Source organism: Theobroma cacao, chromosome 9, assembly GCF_000208745.1.
Source record: "Theobroma cacao cultivar B97-61/B2 chromosome 9, Criollo_cocoa_genome_V2, whole genome shotgun sequence".
Lineage (NCBI taxonomy): Eukaryota > Viridiplantae > Streptophyta > Magnoliopsida > Malvales > Malvaceae > Theobroma > Theobroma cacao.
The window spans coordinates 36885154-36903803 of record NC_030858.1 but is presented as its reverse complement, the minus strand read 5'-3'; the positions used below and the strand labels follow the sequence as shown (position 1 = coordinate 36903803).

General features: G+C 34.8%; 2 protein-coding genes and 1 pseudogene across 2 annotated transcripts; 1 reads left to right on the top strand and 2 right to left on the bottom strand.

Annotated features, from left to right (window-relative positions):
- Positions 1887 to 2896, top strand: LOC18590797 (annotated as a pseudogene).
- LOC18590796 (subtilisin-like protease SBT4.13) lies at positions 2915 to 6349 on the bottom strand. The gene is made up of 10 exons (XM_007016530.2): positions 6254 to 6349; positions 6058 to 6149; positions 5898 to 5989; positions 5560 to 5806; positions 4941 to 5445; positions 4720 to 4820; positions 4411 to 4626; positions 4215 to 4326; positions 3911 to 4124; positions 2915 to 3819 (listed from the first exon to the last, which is right to left on the bottom strand). Exons 1-10 carry the CDS (start codon positions 6347 to 6349, stop codon positions 3260 to 3262), a joined length of 2235 nt encoding a protein of 744 aa, XP_007016592.2. The 3' UTR covers positions 2915 to 3259.
- On the bottom strand, positions 13115 to 18310 carry LOC18590794 (subtilisin-like protease SBT4.3). The gene is made up of 10 exons (XM_018126688.1): positions 17863 to 18310; positions 16518 to 16609; positions 16349 to 16440; positions 16009 to 16255; positions 15391 to 15895; positions 15218 to 15312; positions 14912 to 15127; positions 14714 to 14825; positions 14414 to 14627; positions 13115 to 14318 (listed from the first exon to the last, which is right to left on the bottom strand). Exons 1-10 carry the CDS (start codon positions 17947 to 17949, stop codon positions 13759 to 13761), a joined length of 2220 nt encoding a protein of 739 aa, XP_017982177.1. The 5' UTR covers positions 17950 to 18310; the 3' UTR covers positions 13115 to 13758.

The window sequence follows — 18650 nt, the reverse complement described above, 5'->3', positions numbered from 1 at the left end:
TTTCCTAACTTCTGGAACATAGAATACATCTTTCAAAGTTAAAGTTTTTCCAGAAGTGAATTGAAGTTCAACAGTCCCTTTGCCTTTAATCATTGCTGTAAAAGAATTTCCCATGTATAGGAAATTTTCACACTCACTTGGTACGAAATTCTTGAAAAGACTCTTATCATTGCACACATATTTTGTTGTTCAAGAATCAACCCACCAGACATCATTTTCTTCAAGCACATTGATTTCAGAAATCATAGCTATAAAATTTTCAGAAGCTATTCTCTTTGAAGAATTATATTTCTTCTTTAATAATCGACATTCATTCTTGAAATGTCCTGGTTTTTCACAATAGAAACATGTGCTTTTATTTTGTCCTTTGAATTTCAGACCATTAACAATCTGCTTGAACTTCTTTTTGGCAGGTTTAGTGGTCTGTCCTTCCTCTACAACATGTACTTTGGCTTCACCAAAAACAGCAACTTGTTCTTGTTTCCTGTATTCCTCTTCAATTCGAAGATGATTTGCCAAAGCCTCAAGAGTTATTTCTTCCTTTTTGTGTTTTAGACTTCTTTTAAAGTCTTTCCATGATGGAGGAAGTTTGTCTATAATGGAAGATACAATTATAGTTTCATCCATTTTCATTTTAAATTGTTTAAACTGATTAAGCATTCTTTCAATTTCTCGTAGTTGTTCTATAACAGAACGCCTATCAACCATTTGATAATTAATAAAGCGACTAACTAGAAATTTCTTACTTGTTGCATCTTCTGTCATGTACCTGGCTTCTAGTTTGTCCCATAATTATTTTGCAGTAGCCTCATTCTGGTATGTGTCAAATAAGCCATCAGCCAAACCATTCAAGATGTGACATTTGCACATATAATCGGCATTTTCCCATTTTTGCCTTTCTCTCGTTGCAGCAACAGACTCATTTTCTTCTTCTTCTGGTCTAGGTGTGGTCAAAACATAGACAACTGTCAAGGTTGATAGTAGGAAATGCATCTTCTTTTGCCATCTTAGAAACTTGCCACCATCAAACCGATCCAATTTTACAAAGTCAGAAGCCAATTCTCTTAGTGTCCCACTTGCAACAGCCATTGTTGGAACAGAAATAAAACCTTAAGATTGTTAGAACACCAAACTGAAAACTTAGAAATTGGCTTCAAGGCGTGTATCAATGCCACTGTCCTTAAGGTTTTATTCGCCCCCACTTGTAGTGTGCAAAAGAGTTTCCGGCGTATAAACCTTGAAGCTACAATGAAGCCCAATGATTGACGACGTTTTGCACTGACGAAATCAATCCACTGAGCACTCACCAGAATATAACAAGATTATCAAACTTTTATAATATTTTTTTGTAGGAAAATAGTATAAAAGAAAACTTGAGAAATTTGATAAAAAAAGGAAAGTTTTTTGTTTTTTTGATGTACGTTCTGTTGGATAAAGGGAGTCTCTTTTATAGGCATAAATGCTTGTTCCCAACAGACACTGTTTGTGTCTGTTTCAAAGAGTTGCTTTCTGTTAATCTTTTTCAACAGACGTAACTCTTTTTCTTATTTATTTTTTAATTTTATTTATTTATTTTCAACAGACACAACCCTTCTTTTAATTTAATTTCCAACACTCACATTTTTTTTTATTAAGATATGAAATCATATATTTTTTTTATTTGAAAATATCCAACACAGTTAGCTTGTACTACAAATTTGACAAAGTCTGAAAATGGAGTTCTGCAAGATTCTTTTTGCTGCCATCTTTCTTCTGCTATTTGTTAAAAGCAATGGTAATTAGGCATTTACATCTATTGCTTATTTGCAGGTTGTGAGCCATAGTTACAGGGAAAAAGCAAAAATAACCATGCCCCTACTTTTGATTGGTAACAGAAGAACTATTCCATGCATCCTTTCCAGTTGATTCATTTTCTAGGAGTATTTTCCATTATAGTAGACAGTTAACATGAATAGAAGAATATATAAACATTTAAGATAGGAGAAAGAACTGTAAGAAAAGATTTCTCCCTTTCATTTTTATTGTGTAAGTTTGCTCATTTGGTTGACTTTTTTCTTGTAGCAGCCAATTCCAAACTCTTCCAGGAGTATATTGGTGCGGAATCTGACTCGATCAAGCTGTCTGATGTGCCTATAAACTCGAATGTTGAATTTCACTTCATCCTGGCCTTTGTAGTTGACTATACTTATGACTGACTATACATCACCTACTAACGGAGAGTTCAACATATTTTGGGAAACCGACAATTTGGGTCCATGTCAAATTGCCTCAATAAAGGATAGCAACTCAAATGTAAAGATTGCTGTGAGCTTGGGGGGTGATTCTGTTGGCGATGGTAAAGCCTTCTTTGCACCTACCTAAGTCCAGTTCATCTTGGGTTCATAATGCTGTTTCATCTCTTACTGATATGATCAAGCATTACCATATTGATGGAATTGACATTGACTATGAGCATTTCAGCACAAGTCCTGAACTATTTGCAGAATGCATTGGACAGCTCATAACGAGTCTGAAAAGAAGTGGAACTATCTCTTTTGCTTCAATTGCTCCCTATGAGGATGACACAGTTAAAAGCCACTATTTAGCATTGTGGAGAAAATATGGGCAGGTCATTGACTATGTAAACTTCCAATTCTATGCATATGATAAGGTCAGTGTTCCACAATTTATAACAAACTTCAAGATGCAAGCTTCTAATTATGGGGGAGGACAGCTGTTGGCCAGCTTTCAGAGTGATGGTGGTGGAGGCCTAAGACCTAGTGATGGATATTTCGAAGCCTGCAATGAGTTGAAAGACCAAGGGAAGCTCGGTGGCATCTTTATATGGTGTGCTGATGAATCAAAAGGAAACAAGTTTCAATATGAGAAAAAATCTCAGGATCTACATGCTGCCTGATCAAATTTGTATCAATTATTTGTGTATTATAGTATGAATTACACTTCCAGTGTAATAAATTCCTGTAATAGCTGCATTGCCTAATAAAGGGTTCAATTTACTACTCTTTTTGTTATGTATTTACTGCCCACCGGCATTGAGTTTCTCTTCCTGCAATACCAAGCAAGAATTCTGTTGACTGGCACAGCAAAGTAATTATTTCATTTAAAATTGTAGATTAACATGACAGTTTACAAGCATGAATGTGATGCTGAAGCAGGAACTAATGCTGCAAATCTGTGCCCAATAATTGGATTTCTCACACTGTAGATGCCACTGAAAGGAGAACAATAGGACAAACTTATAAGACTTCTAATGATTGGGTCATAGGGTGCTGCCTTCCAGTCGGAAGCTTTTGTATGAGTGTATAACAATTGGACTTTTCACACTGTGGGTGCCATCTGACCATTCCAATGATGCAGAAACCACAGAGAAAAGACTCAAAGCATCTCCAGTAACAGTCACATTAAAAGACTTTTTTTCCTTCAAGGCCTTAAAGGAGAGAACTTCAGGGTCCACTTTTACCTCAAGTTTCGAGTTTGATGAGACTTTTGCCTTGTAAGTAGAGCTTGCTATGCCAACATTTGTAACTGTTCTATGAAAACCAACTGTGAACGACTTGTCTGGCAGAATTTGAGCTGTAAGTGAAGGATAATTGAGATCCCTTGGCAATATATTTTCAGAGGTCTTAGAGCAAGTGCTGTTATCTCCTGATATTCGTCTAAGTTTCTCTGAATCATATCCAATGCTGCACAAGAATTTTATATAGTCCCCTTTAACAACTTCATATACAAGCCCAGGATCGGTGGCTTTTACTGGGTTGACATGCCCTGATCCATATGCTAATTCACCATCTGGATTGGTAGACTGATCCATGGGAAAAGCTACAGAAAAAAGAAAATTTCGTGAGAAATAAAAAATTTAATCAAGTGAGATACACATGTTACAAGAATGTTATGATAATCTGAAGCCTACCAGTTGTCATAAGAGCAGATTGGATGGCTGAAGGAGACCATTCAGGATGAAATGTTTTGACATAGGCAGCTACAGCAGCCGCATGAGGGCACGACATAGAAGTTCCAGATAAAATGCTGTATTTGACTTGCCTCTTGTCTGCAGGATTACCTGAGGGTGAACCGATTGGTGAAAATGCAGCCAAGATATCTACTCCTGGGGCGCTTAAATCCGGCTGCATATATATAATTTAGAGCATTACTTCAGCAAATGCAGAAAAGTGATCAATTGGTCACAAAGGCTGCAGGTAATGAGACACGCATACCTTCATAATATCTGGTTCCATGAAATTCGGTCCCCTTGAAGAGAAGGGAGCAACTACAGGAGCAGCTGAATCTTCAATGGTTTCACTTCTCAATATTTCTGCTACAGGTCGTCTATAACATAAGACCGAGGCATCAGTTTATATTTGGTTAACACACACAATATGCTATAGAATGCTATTTCTAGATTCCACATACTTGGTAGAATTCAAGTAGGACTTGACTGACTCATAGTTATCTGTGCTTAGAGCCGAAGCAGGCAATGGGAGAACGAATGAAACATCATCAATTTCAGTTTTCAAAATTGATCCCGCAGCACCAGCATCAAGAGCGTCATTATTTCCTCGAAACTGATCACATAGAATAATTTTGTCCTTTACCAAAGTACTGTTCAGGCACCCTGTCTCACACACCCTGAAGGGAAAAACCAGTACCAAACATTATGGCTCATTCTAAATCACTTTATAGGACAAAACTAAATCAAATTGATTGTCCAGTTGAACTAACCGAGCAGTGATCTCCTCATTGCACGCTAGATTTGCTATCTCTTTCCCATAAACTAGTGGAAACTTGGTTTTTTTAAGATCAAAAGAATTAATTGAAAGCCCCTGCTTGCAAAATGGAAATAATTAGAATGAGCAACCATTAAATAAAAAATATCCCATTGTGCAGTCCAAGGCCTAATGGGTCTCCATATGTACCAAAAAGATATATAGTATGATACTTACATTGAGAGTCTTCCCATTCCCAAGGACAACCTTGCTAAAGAATCGACGATCAATGCTGCTTGCTGCAACAGAAAGGATCCATGGTACTACACTTGTCACTCCTTGTTTTCCTAACCTACCTTCATTACCTGCTGATTGTACAGTAAGTATTCCTTTCTCAGCTGCATGAAAAGCACCAATGGCTATAGAATCCTGGTAAAAGTCAGACCGAGTAGTTGATCCTACTGAAATTGTTATTAGATCAACTCCGTCAGCAATAGCATCATCAAAGGCTGCCAAGATATCTGCCGAAGCACAGCCGTTTTGTTTGCAAACTTTATATGCAGCAATCCTCGCGGAAGGAACTCCCCCTCTTGCAGTGCCTTGCGCCAATCCGAAGAAACTAGCATCCTCTACATTGTTTCCAGCGGCTGTAGATGCAGTATGAGTTCCATGACCGTCTCCGTCCCTGGCAGACTCTTCTCTAGGCTCCTCTGAGTTGTAAAATCGAGCTCCAATAAGCTTACTGTAAAATAAGCGTTAACTTTTTATGGCAAATTCACAAACATTTTGGGCAATATAAATATGAATATGATGGTACTTGAAGATGTGATCTTATAAAGTGAAAGGAAATATTTACTTGTTACATGTGAAATTTTTGCCACCACTGCAAGAACCCTTCCACTTTTTGGGAGCAGGACCAAAGCCTTTATCACTAAAGCTTTCAGACTCAGGCCAGATTCCAGAGTCAATGACACCAATAATGACATCGCTCTCAACAGTCGGATTACGTTTAACACTGTCTTTGAGTCCCATGAAGTCCCATGATCTTGTTGTTTGAAGGTGGTAAACTTTATTTGGAAAAAGGGCGACTACTTCCTTCATGCCTATATATCATAGCAATATGGCCCAATATTGGAATCATATCCTAAAGCAAAAATTGCGGAAAAAACAATAAAAGAGATTTTCTCCTCATACTTGCAAGTTTGTTTGCCTCTTCATTGGTGAGCTTGGCAGCAAATCCGTTGAAGCTTCTCTTGTAACTTCTGATTAAGTAATTTGCTACAGAGCTGGAGAGAAGGAGAGATTTCAAAAGAACAGTTAAAAAGTGGCTTATCTCAACAAGCAGATGTCCTACCTCTGCTTAATAACTGCTTGAAGCATGCTAAAATGGTGAGAGGATGGACTGTAATCTCGTTCAGGAAGTGATCCAAGGTATGCAATGTAAACCTGCATGATGACCATCATCGACATAATCAGACAACATCGTTCATCTGATCATTCATCATTTAAATAATAAACTCAATTGATAAAGCTGTAAAGATAATACATGCCTTTCTGTCTTCATCTGTAGCACCAGGCGAGAGGCTCATGCTAAGCATGAGAACGAAGGATAGGCCAAGAAACATTTCAAACACAGACTTTGCCATTGTTCACTGTATGACTTGAGTATCCACACAATGGTGAATGGGGTATTTTATAATGGGTTCAGGGAAATGAATCTCTGATTTCCATTCCTGGCGACTTAAATATCTTTCCTTTGATAGCCAATGCATCTTTGGAAATTCTGCCAAAGGCCTGTATAGGATGAATTAAGAGTGATTTATGACCATTTCAGGCTGATATTGTGATAGGCAAATCCAATGAATTTACAAAAATGCAACGAATTTAGCAATTGGAGGCATTTTTGCTGATACATTTAGGAGCCAATTAAGCTTTAGTTAGTTTGATTTAAAGCACAATCGTCGGCTTCCTCTTTCACATGTGGAATTGAGAGGAACAATATCAATCTATCACCATTATTTTCTATGCATTATAATGATATACACGAAGTTGAACATATGCTACCACGAATGCCATCACATCCCATGCAAAAATAGACAAAAAAAAAACATAATATTAAATATTATTCTTCCATGCTGCATGACTGTTGCAAAAAGGTGAAATCCCCCCTACCCAATATTTGTTAAAAAAGTGGTTAATTGGGGCAAGACTATGAACCTATATATGGAGTGGAACCTTATAAGGAAATTGGGGGAAAAAAGGGGAAGAAACCTTATATAAGGAAAGTGGGAGAGGCTGGCAATTGATTAGGGTTAGATTTTAGTATTTTAGTTTAGTAAGGTGAAAAATCACATATTAGTTTAGAATTTTCAGATTTTTCAGTAATATCAATATATCATTTCGATGATTTTTATTGTAAAATTTTTTTATCAAAATCTTTTTTTTTTATAATTTTTAGGACACAATTTGATCGAATATTTAAAAATATATTAAATTTTTAATGTTGTTGAAAATGAATTTTTGATAACTTTCACAACTCAACTTTGAATTATGGGAACTTCAATGTTTTGTTAAAGTTTTTGGTCGATTCTTTTTTTTAGTATGAAATGTAATCTTTATTTTGATTTTAGTGACTTGATAAATGCCTTTTGAGCTAAGAGAACATGGAGACTTTAAAGTAAACCAAATGATTATGAAAACTTAAGCATTGAGTATATTGGTCAGGTTTATATTTGGTGCACTGATAATATATAATTTTTATACACTGTTAAATCATCAAAATGTGCTATCTCATTAATGAGGTGAAATTAAGAATTTTTAAGAGCTTAACAATAAAGATTACAAATTTCTTTAAAAATATATAAAAAATTCATAAAAAATAATTTTTTCTCTCTCCAACTTCATCATCCTCTTTTCTTCTTTTTATTTTTCCATTATGAACAAATTTGATAAAATTGTGTAACTTTAAGTGTAAAAAGGCTTAGGAAAGTCTTAGATTGATTTAATGGACATGGGTTAGAAAAGTCTGGGTTTTGAGAGGGCTCTTATTTGGGACTTTGATTGCCAATGTTTTTGCTGCTTGTGTAATGGCAGCACTCTCCATAGTGAAAAGCTGGTAAGATTTAATTGAATGCTTAGCCTTTCAAAATAAAAATTCATTTGAATGGTTTTTGTCCCTGCTATTTGGGCCCCAATCCAAGATTTTTGCCAATTTTTTAATGATGATAAAATTTATTTGTTGTGGGGAAATAATCATTTTGTTTTTTTTATAATGAAATTTTTTTAAAATTTCAATAACTAATTTTGTTTCATATTAAACGAAACAAAATTTAAATTTTAAATCTCAATATTTTAAAAAAAGATAAGAATTATTTATTGCATAGTATTTGTTACGACTCATTAATATTTGTAAATGTATTAAGAAAAGTCGAATAAAGATAGGTGTGATTTTATAGAAAAATAATAAAGAATGAGTTGGGCTTTTATTGTATATGAATATTATTTTTAAAAAGATTTTTTATTTTATTTTTTTTACGTAATTGGAATATTGGATAACTAATTTAGGTATGAAAATTGCTACCAAAAATTCACCCGTTATGCCTTTTTCCCATGCATGAAAGCACCAAGCAATCAATGCTAATGGAGGAGTTCGTATTTATTAGAGTCTTTTTGGTCTATAAATTAATGATTTTGTTGGCTTGATTTTACATGATAAAGACTCCCAATTTTAACCCACTATTCTTTCTTTTGTCTCTTTTTTGAAAAAGGGATTTGAAAACTAAATTCACCAAAATTAACTAATTTTTTCAATAAATATTTAAAAAATGAATGTATTTTTTTCAAATATATTATTTTTTTTAGTTTTATCTATGGATGTTCCAATGTTGTATAGTTTAACTTATTTTATTCAATGCATAATTACCCGACTTAACGTGAGTCCAGTAATAATTACATTTTAAAAAAAATTTGCATCCCATTAAAAGGTATATTTTCATCATCTATTTAAAAAAGAAATGGATACTTGAATTTAGACAAAAACGTGGATGTATATGTACATGTACATATACCTACCTGAAATTGAAATAGACAACTTAATATATTTGAAAAGGAAAGCAAAAGAAAAATCTACAAATTGAAAGGATAATGTACCAAACACCATTAAAAGAAGACTAGGACAATTACTGATAAAAGGTCAATGGTTAGAATGCAAGTTAAGTGTCACTAGCAAACTCTTTGATCTCAAACAAGCATTTAACTACAATAATTAATTAATTCTAATTAATTTTTTCAGTCTTAACCAACAAAATTAAATTATGGGAATGAAAGGAGGAGGTGGTAATTTAGGTAAAATGTCAGAAGGATTGGGATAGAAAGAGGAAAANTGTTAGTTACTTGCTGAGTAGTTGGAGTCACCCCTTCCTTCAAATTTTTTTCGGGTTGTGATTTGGTCAACCACGCGGGAACTTTGGGGAGTGATGTTTAATTTAGTAGCACTTAAATTATCTAGGATTTATTTAAATATTATGAACATCGTACTATCTTAATTAGTATTCAGACTTTTATCTTGACTTAGTAGCTTTATGGTTTTGGAGATTTAATTTTGAATATTGTCGAATTATGATATTTGGAAATTCTGTCAACAGATATAGTTTATAAATCACTAAATTCTTCAGGTATATCAGTTTCTTTTAGTAATAGTTTAAGATATATATTTTAGAGCCTTGCATGTCTGTAGGATTATACCTTATAGGTATGCGGCGTTTGTCATGTCTCGGGTCTGGGGCGTGACAATATGCTACCACGAATGCCATCACATCCCATGCAAAAATAGACAAAAAAAAAACATAATATTAAATATTATTCTTCCATGCTGCATGACTGTTGCAAAAAGGTGAAACCACCCCTACCCAATATTTGTTAAAAAAGTGGTTAATTGGGGCAAGACTATGAACCTATATATGGAGTGGAACCTTATAAGGAAATTGGGGGAAAAAAGGGGAAGAAACCTTATATAAGGAAAGTGGGAGAGGCTGGAAATTGATTAGGGTTAGATTTTAGTATTTTAGTTTAGTAAGGTGAAAAATCACATATTAGTTTAGAATTTTCAGATTTTTCAGTAATATCAATATATCATTCCGATGATTTTTATTGTAAAAAAGTTTTATCAAAATCTTTTTTTTTATAATTTTTAGGACACAATTTGATCGAATATTTAAAAATATATTAAAACTTTAATGTTGTTGAAAATGAATTTTTGATAGTTTTCACAACTCAACTTTGAATTATGGGAACTTCAATGTTTTGTTAAAGTTTTTGGTCGATTCTTTTTTTTAGTATGAAATGTAATCTTTATTTTGATTTTAATGGCTTGATAAATGCCTTTTGAGCTAAGAGAACATGGAGACTTTAAAGTAAACCAAATGATTATGAAAACTTAAGCATTGAGTATATCGGTCAGGTTTATATTTGATGCACTGATAATGTATAATTTTTATACATTGTTAAGTCATCAAAATGTGCTATCTCATTAATGAGGTGAAATTAAGAATTTTTAGGAGCTTAACAATAAAGATTACAAATTTCTTTAAAAATACATAAAAAATAATTTTTTTCTCTCTCCAACTTCATCATCCTCTTTTCTTCTTTTTATTTTTCCATTATGAACAAATTTGATAAAATTGTGTAACTTTAAGAGTAAAAAGGCTTAGGAAAGTCTTAGATTGATTTAATGGACATGGGTTAGAAAAGTCTGGGTTTTGAGAGGGCTCTTATTTGGGACTTTGATTGCCAATGGTTTTGCTGCTTGTGTAATGGCAGCACTCTCCATAGTGAAAAGCTGGAAAGATTTAAAAATTAAGCGAAAACGAAAATCATATATTAAATACAAAAGTAGAAAATCATCCTCTTTGAAATTGATAAGGCTTTTATTTGATAAGGGCTCTTAATTTAAACAAAAGTAGAGAAGAAAAGCGAAAACGTCTAAATACAATACATATTTGTCTCTAAAAACAAAAAATACTAGACAAAAAACATAACATAGAAACCAATCCAAAAGTTTATCCTAAAACCACCATCGAACAAAAGCCATTATAACACCAACAATAACATAAATCTAAGTCTAATTTTCACCCCATAAGAACCATCAAACAATTTCCAAATCAGCATAGAACAAAATCCATCGAACCATTATAACATTCTTACCTTTTTTTCTCCTATTTTTCATCAATTTTTTTGTATTTAAATTTGATGATGGGCTCAAATAAATCCACCTCACTTACACCTTGACATTTTTTGATAATATTCTGCCTTCTTCACCATCCGAATCCGACATTGAAACCTGTAACCAGGGAAATGAATCTGATCAGATTTCCATTCCTAGAGACTTGAATATCTTTCCTTTGATAGCCAATGCATCTTTGGAAATTCTGCCAAAGGTATATACAGCAAGAATTAAGACTGATTTATGACCATTTCAGGATGATATTTTTCCTTCAATAAAAAATAAACGGATAGGCGCAATGCAATGACTGCACTATAGGTTGGCTTTACCATATAAATCTATGCAAATGTCAGCTATAAATGGCCACATTAATTCAGAAAGTAGGACTAAATCTCTTGCAATAGCTCATGTTGCCAAGTTTTAGCAATTGGAGGCATTTTGCTCGTATATTTTTACGACCCAAGCTTCATATAATTGGATTTGAAGCACATTCCTTGGCTTCCTCTTTCACATGTTGAGATGAGAGGAAAAATATCAAATATTAGGAGTGGCCATTATCTATGCATGAATGCCATCACATAACAAGCAAAAAAGAAAAACATAATATTAAATATTTTTCTTCCATGCTGCTGCATGAGTACTGTTGGTAAGCCTATAGTTAGAGTGGAACAAAGAAAAAAAAAGAATTGTTTGACAGTTTTTGGTCTAAGAGACAAAGAGAGAAATTGGGGGAAAAAGGGGTAGAGGAGAGACTGGAATTTGAGAGAAGTTCCCATTGATTGAAAAATTAAGGTTAGATTTAGTATTTTAGTTTTATAGGTGTAAAATCATATATTAGGTTATAATTTTTAGATTTCTCCACTAATACCCACATCATTCCAGTAATTTTCACCTTAAAAAGTCTTATCAAGATTTTTTTTTAATTTTTATGGTACCTCATTTGATCGAGTATTTAGGAATATATTAATTTTTAAATCTTTTTTGAGAATGAATTTTTTACAATTTCAATAACTCGATTTTGAGTTATCGGAATTATATTATTCATTAATGTTTTTAGTTGATTCTTTTGTAATGTTTATAATATAAGATATGATTTTTATTTTGAATTCAGTGATTGAATTAGGATTTTTTGTGTTAAAAGAATCAAAATTTCAATAATAAGTCAAATGATTTTGAAAATTCATAATTTTTAATTTACAAGTGCCGCTTTAGCGACTTTTAGCTATTGCAAAATAGGATTTAGGTCACTTTATTTGTGACCTAAATTTGGGTTTTATAGCAAGATATGGAAGCTTTGTTTTGATACTAATCACAACTATGAGTCAAACTTGGATTGTTTATTACGAGAGTTTAAAGTAGGCTAAATAATTATTTATAAAAATATGTTTTAATTATTTTAAAAATTTATTTTTAATCAATTTTTGATTAATTATACTATAAAACAGTGAAAATTTTGATATATAAATTTCAATGAATTTTTAACAAGAATCGATATATTTTTGAAAATAATTTTTGAGTTAGCATATTTTCGAAAAGTTTGTTTTTTTTCTAAAATTATAAAATTTTAAGTTTTAATATGCCAACCATTCATGCTTCATGGACATTCTCCTGCTTTCTTTCTTAAACATTTAAAGCTGATAGAATAAATTTTTGACCTTAACATAAACTGGGAGCCATGACATGATTGCAGGCTGACTAATAGGACTTAAGATCAAACTTGGAGAATCTGGAGCTTTTGGATGGCTGAATGGAATGTTCAAGGATGCATGCCGAATACTGCCTCAACATTTTTCATGGCTTGGAATGACATGTACGTTGAACCAAGGAAAAAAAAGGTATGGAAAATGTCGTTCTTTATTATTTTGTGGGTGGTATGGATGTCGAGGAATGAATTGGTGTTCGATGGTAAAGCTTGGGACACGACCTTACTTTTAGAGCTCATCAAGATGAGGGTGGCTTGGTGGGCTAACTATAAATGGCCTAAGGAAAATAGTTCCGTGCTTGATATCTGGAGGCATCCTTTAAATGCTTGTGTAAATTCAAAAGACATAATCAATAAAGCTGCGGTTTCATGGGTAATTCCCCCAAAAGGGTTGATGAAGTTTAACACGGACGGTGCTTGTAATGGTTCCACTGCCCAGATAGGTGTAGGGGGAGTTCTACGAGATGATACTGTGGCAGTGAAGATGACTTTCTCAAGATCAGCTGGTTGTGGTGATGCCATCTCAGCTGAAATCTTTGCCATTAAAAAGGCAATGGGCTTGTTTTTAGCTTCCTCCTGGGCTGCAAAGAAAAGTCTTATCTTGGAAACTGACTCCATAAATGCAGTACTCTGGATTTCTAAGCCTTCTGAAACCCCATGGAGGTTTCGGCATATTGTTTCTCAAATTAAGTCAATGAGTTCAAAGCTTCTGGGCTGGGATATCAAATTCATCCCCATATCGGGTAATGAAATAGCTGACAGCCTTGCCAAAGATGGGGTAGGAAGATCGGAGGATTTATTGTATTTCTCCCCTGAATGATTCCTACTGTCTTGGGAGTCTGGTCTTTGATTTCCTGGATCCTGTCAGCAAGGAAGGTAACGGTAGTTCTCTGCTTCCACTAATTACTGGTTTGTTTAAGATTTTGGATGCTTGTAAATAGATGTGGGACCGCTCAAGATACCATATACTGGTTGATCCTTATTTTGGCTGTGTTTTTTGTAAGCCAGGTTTGTAACTGACCGCTATCTTAAGTCAGATTCTTTTGTAAATTACAGGGACTCCCTGTCTTGCTCAATGAAAATCCTTACTTATTCAAAAAAAAAAAATTACCAGAAATTTACAGGATGCATAATCATGGGATGCTGACACCCCTATCAAAACCTTCAAATGTGTGTACAACAATCGGACTTCTAACACTGTGAGTTCCATCTGACCATACCAATGATGTAGACAACATGGATGATCCGTCCAAAGCTTTTCCCGTAACAGTAACATTGTAAGACTTCTTCTCCTTTAAGGACTTGAAGGACAGAACTTCAGGAATCACTTTGACCCGAAGTTTCGAGTTGGAAGAGACTTTTACCTTGTAAGTAGATCCTGCTACACCAACATTTGTAACTGTTCTATGAAAACCGACCGTGAAAGACTTGCCTGTTGGAACTTCAGCTGTGAGTGAAGGATAATTGAAATCCCTCGGCAGCATATTTTTGGAAGTTTCAGGGCAAGAGCTGTTATCTCCTGTTATTTGTCTAACTTTGCCTTCATCATACCCAATGCTGCACAAAAATCTTATGTAGTCCCCTTTAACAGCTTCATATACGAGCCCAGGATTGATAGCTTCTACAGGGTTGACATGTCCAGATCCATAACCAAATTCACGATCTGGATTATTGGACCGATCCATTGGCAAAGCTATAGGAAACAGGGAAAAGAAATGGTGAGATTGAAAGCAAGCTAGATGAAGTCAGACTTGTTACAACAAGGATGTTTGACAATATGAAGAATACCGGTAGTCATGATAGCAGATTTGATGGCTGAAGGAGACCAATCAGGGTGAAATGTTTTAACATAAGCAGCTACACCGGCAGCATGAGGACAAGCCATGGAGGTTCCAGATATTAAACTGTATTTAACTCGCCTCTCGTCTGTTGGAGTATCTGAAGGTGAAGCAACAGGTGAATATGCAGCCAAGATATCCACTCCAGGGGCGCTTATATCCGGCTGCATGACATTTAGAGCATTACTTTGTGAAAAAAAAAAAAAGCAAAAATGTGAAGCGAGAGCTATGGGTTAGAAGAAATGCATGCCTTTAGAATATCTGGTACGATGAAATTAGGGCCCCGTGAAGAGAAGGGAGCAACCATAGGAGCAGCAGAATCTTTAATGGTTTCACTTTTTAGTATTTCCGCTTTAGGTTGCCTGCGACAGAAAAGAATGATATCAGTTTGAATTTGCCTAACATATGGCAATGTGCTTTAGAAAGCTATTTCTAGAAATCTACATACTCGATGGAATTCAGGTAGGACTTCACTGAACCATAGTCGTCATTTTCTAAAGCTGAAGTAGGAAATGGGACAACAAATGAAACATTTACAAGTGACGTTGGCACAATTGATCCTAAAGCACCAGCATCACGAGCTTCTTCATGTCCCGAAAACTCATCGCACAGCACAAGCTTACCTTTTACCAAACTACTTTTCAGGCATCCGATCTGGCACATCCTGAAAGGGTCATCAAGTATCAAACATTTTTATTATTCTAAATCTTTGTGAATGAATAACTAAATCAAAGGCTTGTCAAGTGGAACCAACCCAGCACTGATTTCATCGCAATCAGATGTTACTTCTATCCCATAAACTAAAGGAAACTTGGTTCCGTTAAAGCTGAAAGGATGAATTGAAAATCCCTGCTTGCGAAGAGGAAATTATTAGAATAAGTTGAAACTATGATATTAGCAAATGGGCAAGAGCAGTATGGTGCGTACATTTAAAGTCTTGCCATTCCCTAGAACAACCTTGTCAATAAATCGGCGATCCGTGCTGCTTGCTGCAACAGTAAGTATCCATGGTGCTACACTTGACACTGACTGTGGTCCTGAGGTACCGCTATTGCCCGCAGCTTGCACGGTAAGTATTCCTTTCTCAGCTGCATGAAAAGCACCAATGGCTATAGTGTCCTCGTAAAATTCAGACGGAAATCCTGGCCCTATTGAAATTGTTATAAGGTCAACTCCATCAGCAATAGCATCATCGAAAGCTGCCAAGATCTCCGCTGAACCACATCCTAGCTCGCCGCATACTTTATATGCGGCAATCCTTGCAGAAGGAACCCCTCCTCTCGCAGTGCCTTTAGCAAATCCAAAGAAACTTGCATTCTCTACATTGTTCCCAGCTGCTGTAGACGCGGTATGAGATCCATGACCAATTATATCCCTGACAGAGTCTCCTACAGGTATTCCTAAGTTGTAAAATTGAGCTCCGATAAGCTTACTGTAAGATAAGTTTTCATTTTTGTTAGTAAACTCACAAACAAAACAACAAAATAATGAGTACTAGAATATCACTTCCAAGGTGTAATCTTGAAAACAAAGAAATATGTTTACTTGTTACAAGTAAAATTTTGGCCACCCTTGCAAGAACCCTTCCACTTTTTGGGAGGAGGACCAAAGCCTTCATCACCGAAGCTTTCTGACTCAGGCCAGACTCCAGTATCAATAACCCCAACAATGACATTACTCTCAACAGCCCGATTACGTTTAGCAGTCTTATTGAATCCCATGAAATCCCATGATCTTGTTGTTTGAAGGTGATAAACTTTACTTGGAAAAACAGAGACCACTCCTTTCATGCCTACATATCATGGCAGTGTGAAGATATATCATAAGGCATTCTAACTATTTCCTATATTAAAAGCTGCAGATAAAAGAGATTTACACCACTTACTTGCAAGTTTGTTTGCCTCTTCATTAGTGAGCTTGGCAGCAAATCCGTTGAAGCTCCTACTGTAACTTCTGATTAAGTAATTTGCCACAGAGCTGGAGAGAGGCAGAAACATCAGATTAATGGTAAAAAAAAAAAAAAACTGCCTTATCTCAAAATCCCTAAATCCTACCTCTGTTTCAGAACTGCTTGGAGCATACTGGAATGGTGAGATGATGGAAAGTATTCTCCTTCAGGTAGTGATCCCAAGTATGCAATGAAAACCTGCATCGTGATTATAAATATGAGGCAATTCAGATAACATTGTTAAAGGCTCAAATTATGAAAATCCTTTTTTTTTTTTTTTGAAATATCAATGTATATTCATAACAGAGGGGAATTAATCATTCACCTCTGCAAAAGCATACAGCAGATTTTGCCCTGTTACACTCTAGTTGTAAGTATAACATAACAAAATCAAGCTAATACTTCAAAAGCTATACTAGAATCTGGAGCTTTCGATACCAAGCCTCAAAATCTCAGTTTCTCCAGAACATCAGCAAAAGAAATCACAACAAAAACATGACCACTATACAGACTCATCAGACAAGAAATAATCACAATTATGAAACTCATTTGAAAGCTGTAAAGATAACACTTGCCTTTCTATCTTCCTCTGCAGCACCAGAGGGTAGGCTCATGCTAAGCATGAGAATCAAAGAAATGCCAAGAAACAACAGGATACCTGGTTTTCCCATTGTTCTATATTTCAGTATGAATGAAATTGAAAAACTGATAAATGGTATTTTATAGTGGTTTCAGAAGATTTAATCTCATGTCCAATTCACTGTATCTTACATTTTTTTCCATAGATAGCCAATGCATCTTAGGAAATTCAGACAACTGTAATGACAGCATGAATTGTTATAATTTATGACCATTTCAGGATGATATATTTCCTTCAGGTTCAGTATGTTTGGAAGGTTTGCTGTAGACAGGATTTTGCACCATCTGAAGCTACGCAAATGTAACGTATGAATGGCCACTTTGAGAAAGTAAGACCAAATTTCTTGCAGTATTTATTGCTGCTAGCTTTTTCTTTTAATAAAGGCGAGATCATTTCATTGAAAGAGCTGGCAAGGGGATTGCCAGAAAAGATGAGAGGGTAGAGAATTATCCCTTCAGTTGATTTCCCTGTTACAAAGAGACCGAAAGGCCTACACAATTCAGCCATGAGAAAGCTATAAGTCCCCTGTTACAAAGGGTCCTAAATGGCAACACAGTTCAGCCACAAATACACAGGACAGGATAAAAAACAAGGGGTGCCGAAAATATTAATACCCTACTGTTCATGGATAAATTAAATAGATAAACAACTGAAGAGTGGCCACAACAGATTTACAATAAACTCCCAAAAATGAATGTCCATCTTCCATACTCATAATCAAGGAAAAGGTAGGGATGAACTGGAAACCATCATATATCATTATCATCAAATCAGTGGCAAGCGAAGCATTAAAATACTACAGAGAATTTACCTGGTCACATAACAGCTGCTTTGGCAAGTCCATCAGCAAGGCTATTGTCTTCTCTAAAAATGTGCTTGAATATAGTACCTTTGACATCACAGTTGAGAGCCTCAATGCTATTTGATAAGCTCTTCATACGTCAAGGAACAAACTATGGTTACTCACCAGTTGATGGCATTGCTGCTAGCTTTTTAGCAGCTGGATAGATTGTGGTCATACTTTTACAATCCAAGGAATCAGCCTATAACTTCATAAAATTGGATTTTGAGCACATTCTTGCTCTGCTTCCTCTATTTAAAATGAGGGATTTAGGGGAATATTAACATGTTCTTGCAAGGAGTCCTAGTCCGCATGAACAAAAATGCTGTCCCATGCAAAAATCTGAGTAGTTCTTGCTACATGGCTGGTTTCCTGGTATTCAGTAATGGATACTAGAAACTTCTAATGGTCCAAAAGTATAACTTTATAACATAGATACAGAAACAATATTCTGCTGTAATCACAGAATAATTATACAGGTATCTAGTAGAAAAGAATTTAGTTATCAGTATTATGAGTTTACATAGGAGAAGCATTTTTGAGACACTGTTCTAGTATAAAGAAAAATTTCTTACACTTTTAGAGGTTGTAAAACAATTTTTCTGGATCAATGAGTTTAATTCTGCTAATTCAAAAAATTTTTACATTCACTTTTGTATTTTTCTGCTTCCAAACATGAAAATGTACTGAAAATTTCTTTCGAAAACTTTTTTATGCTTTCCAAGCTCATAAAGATATTAATCCTTGACCCTAAAATA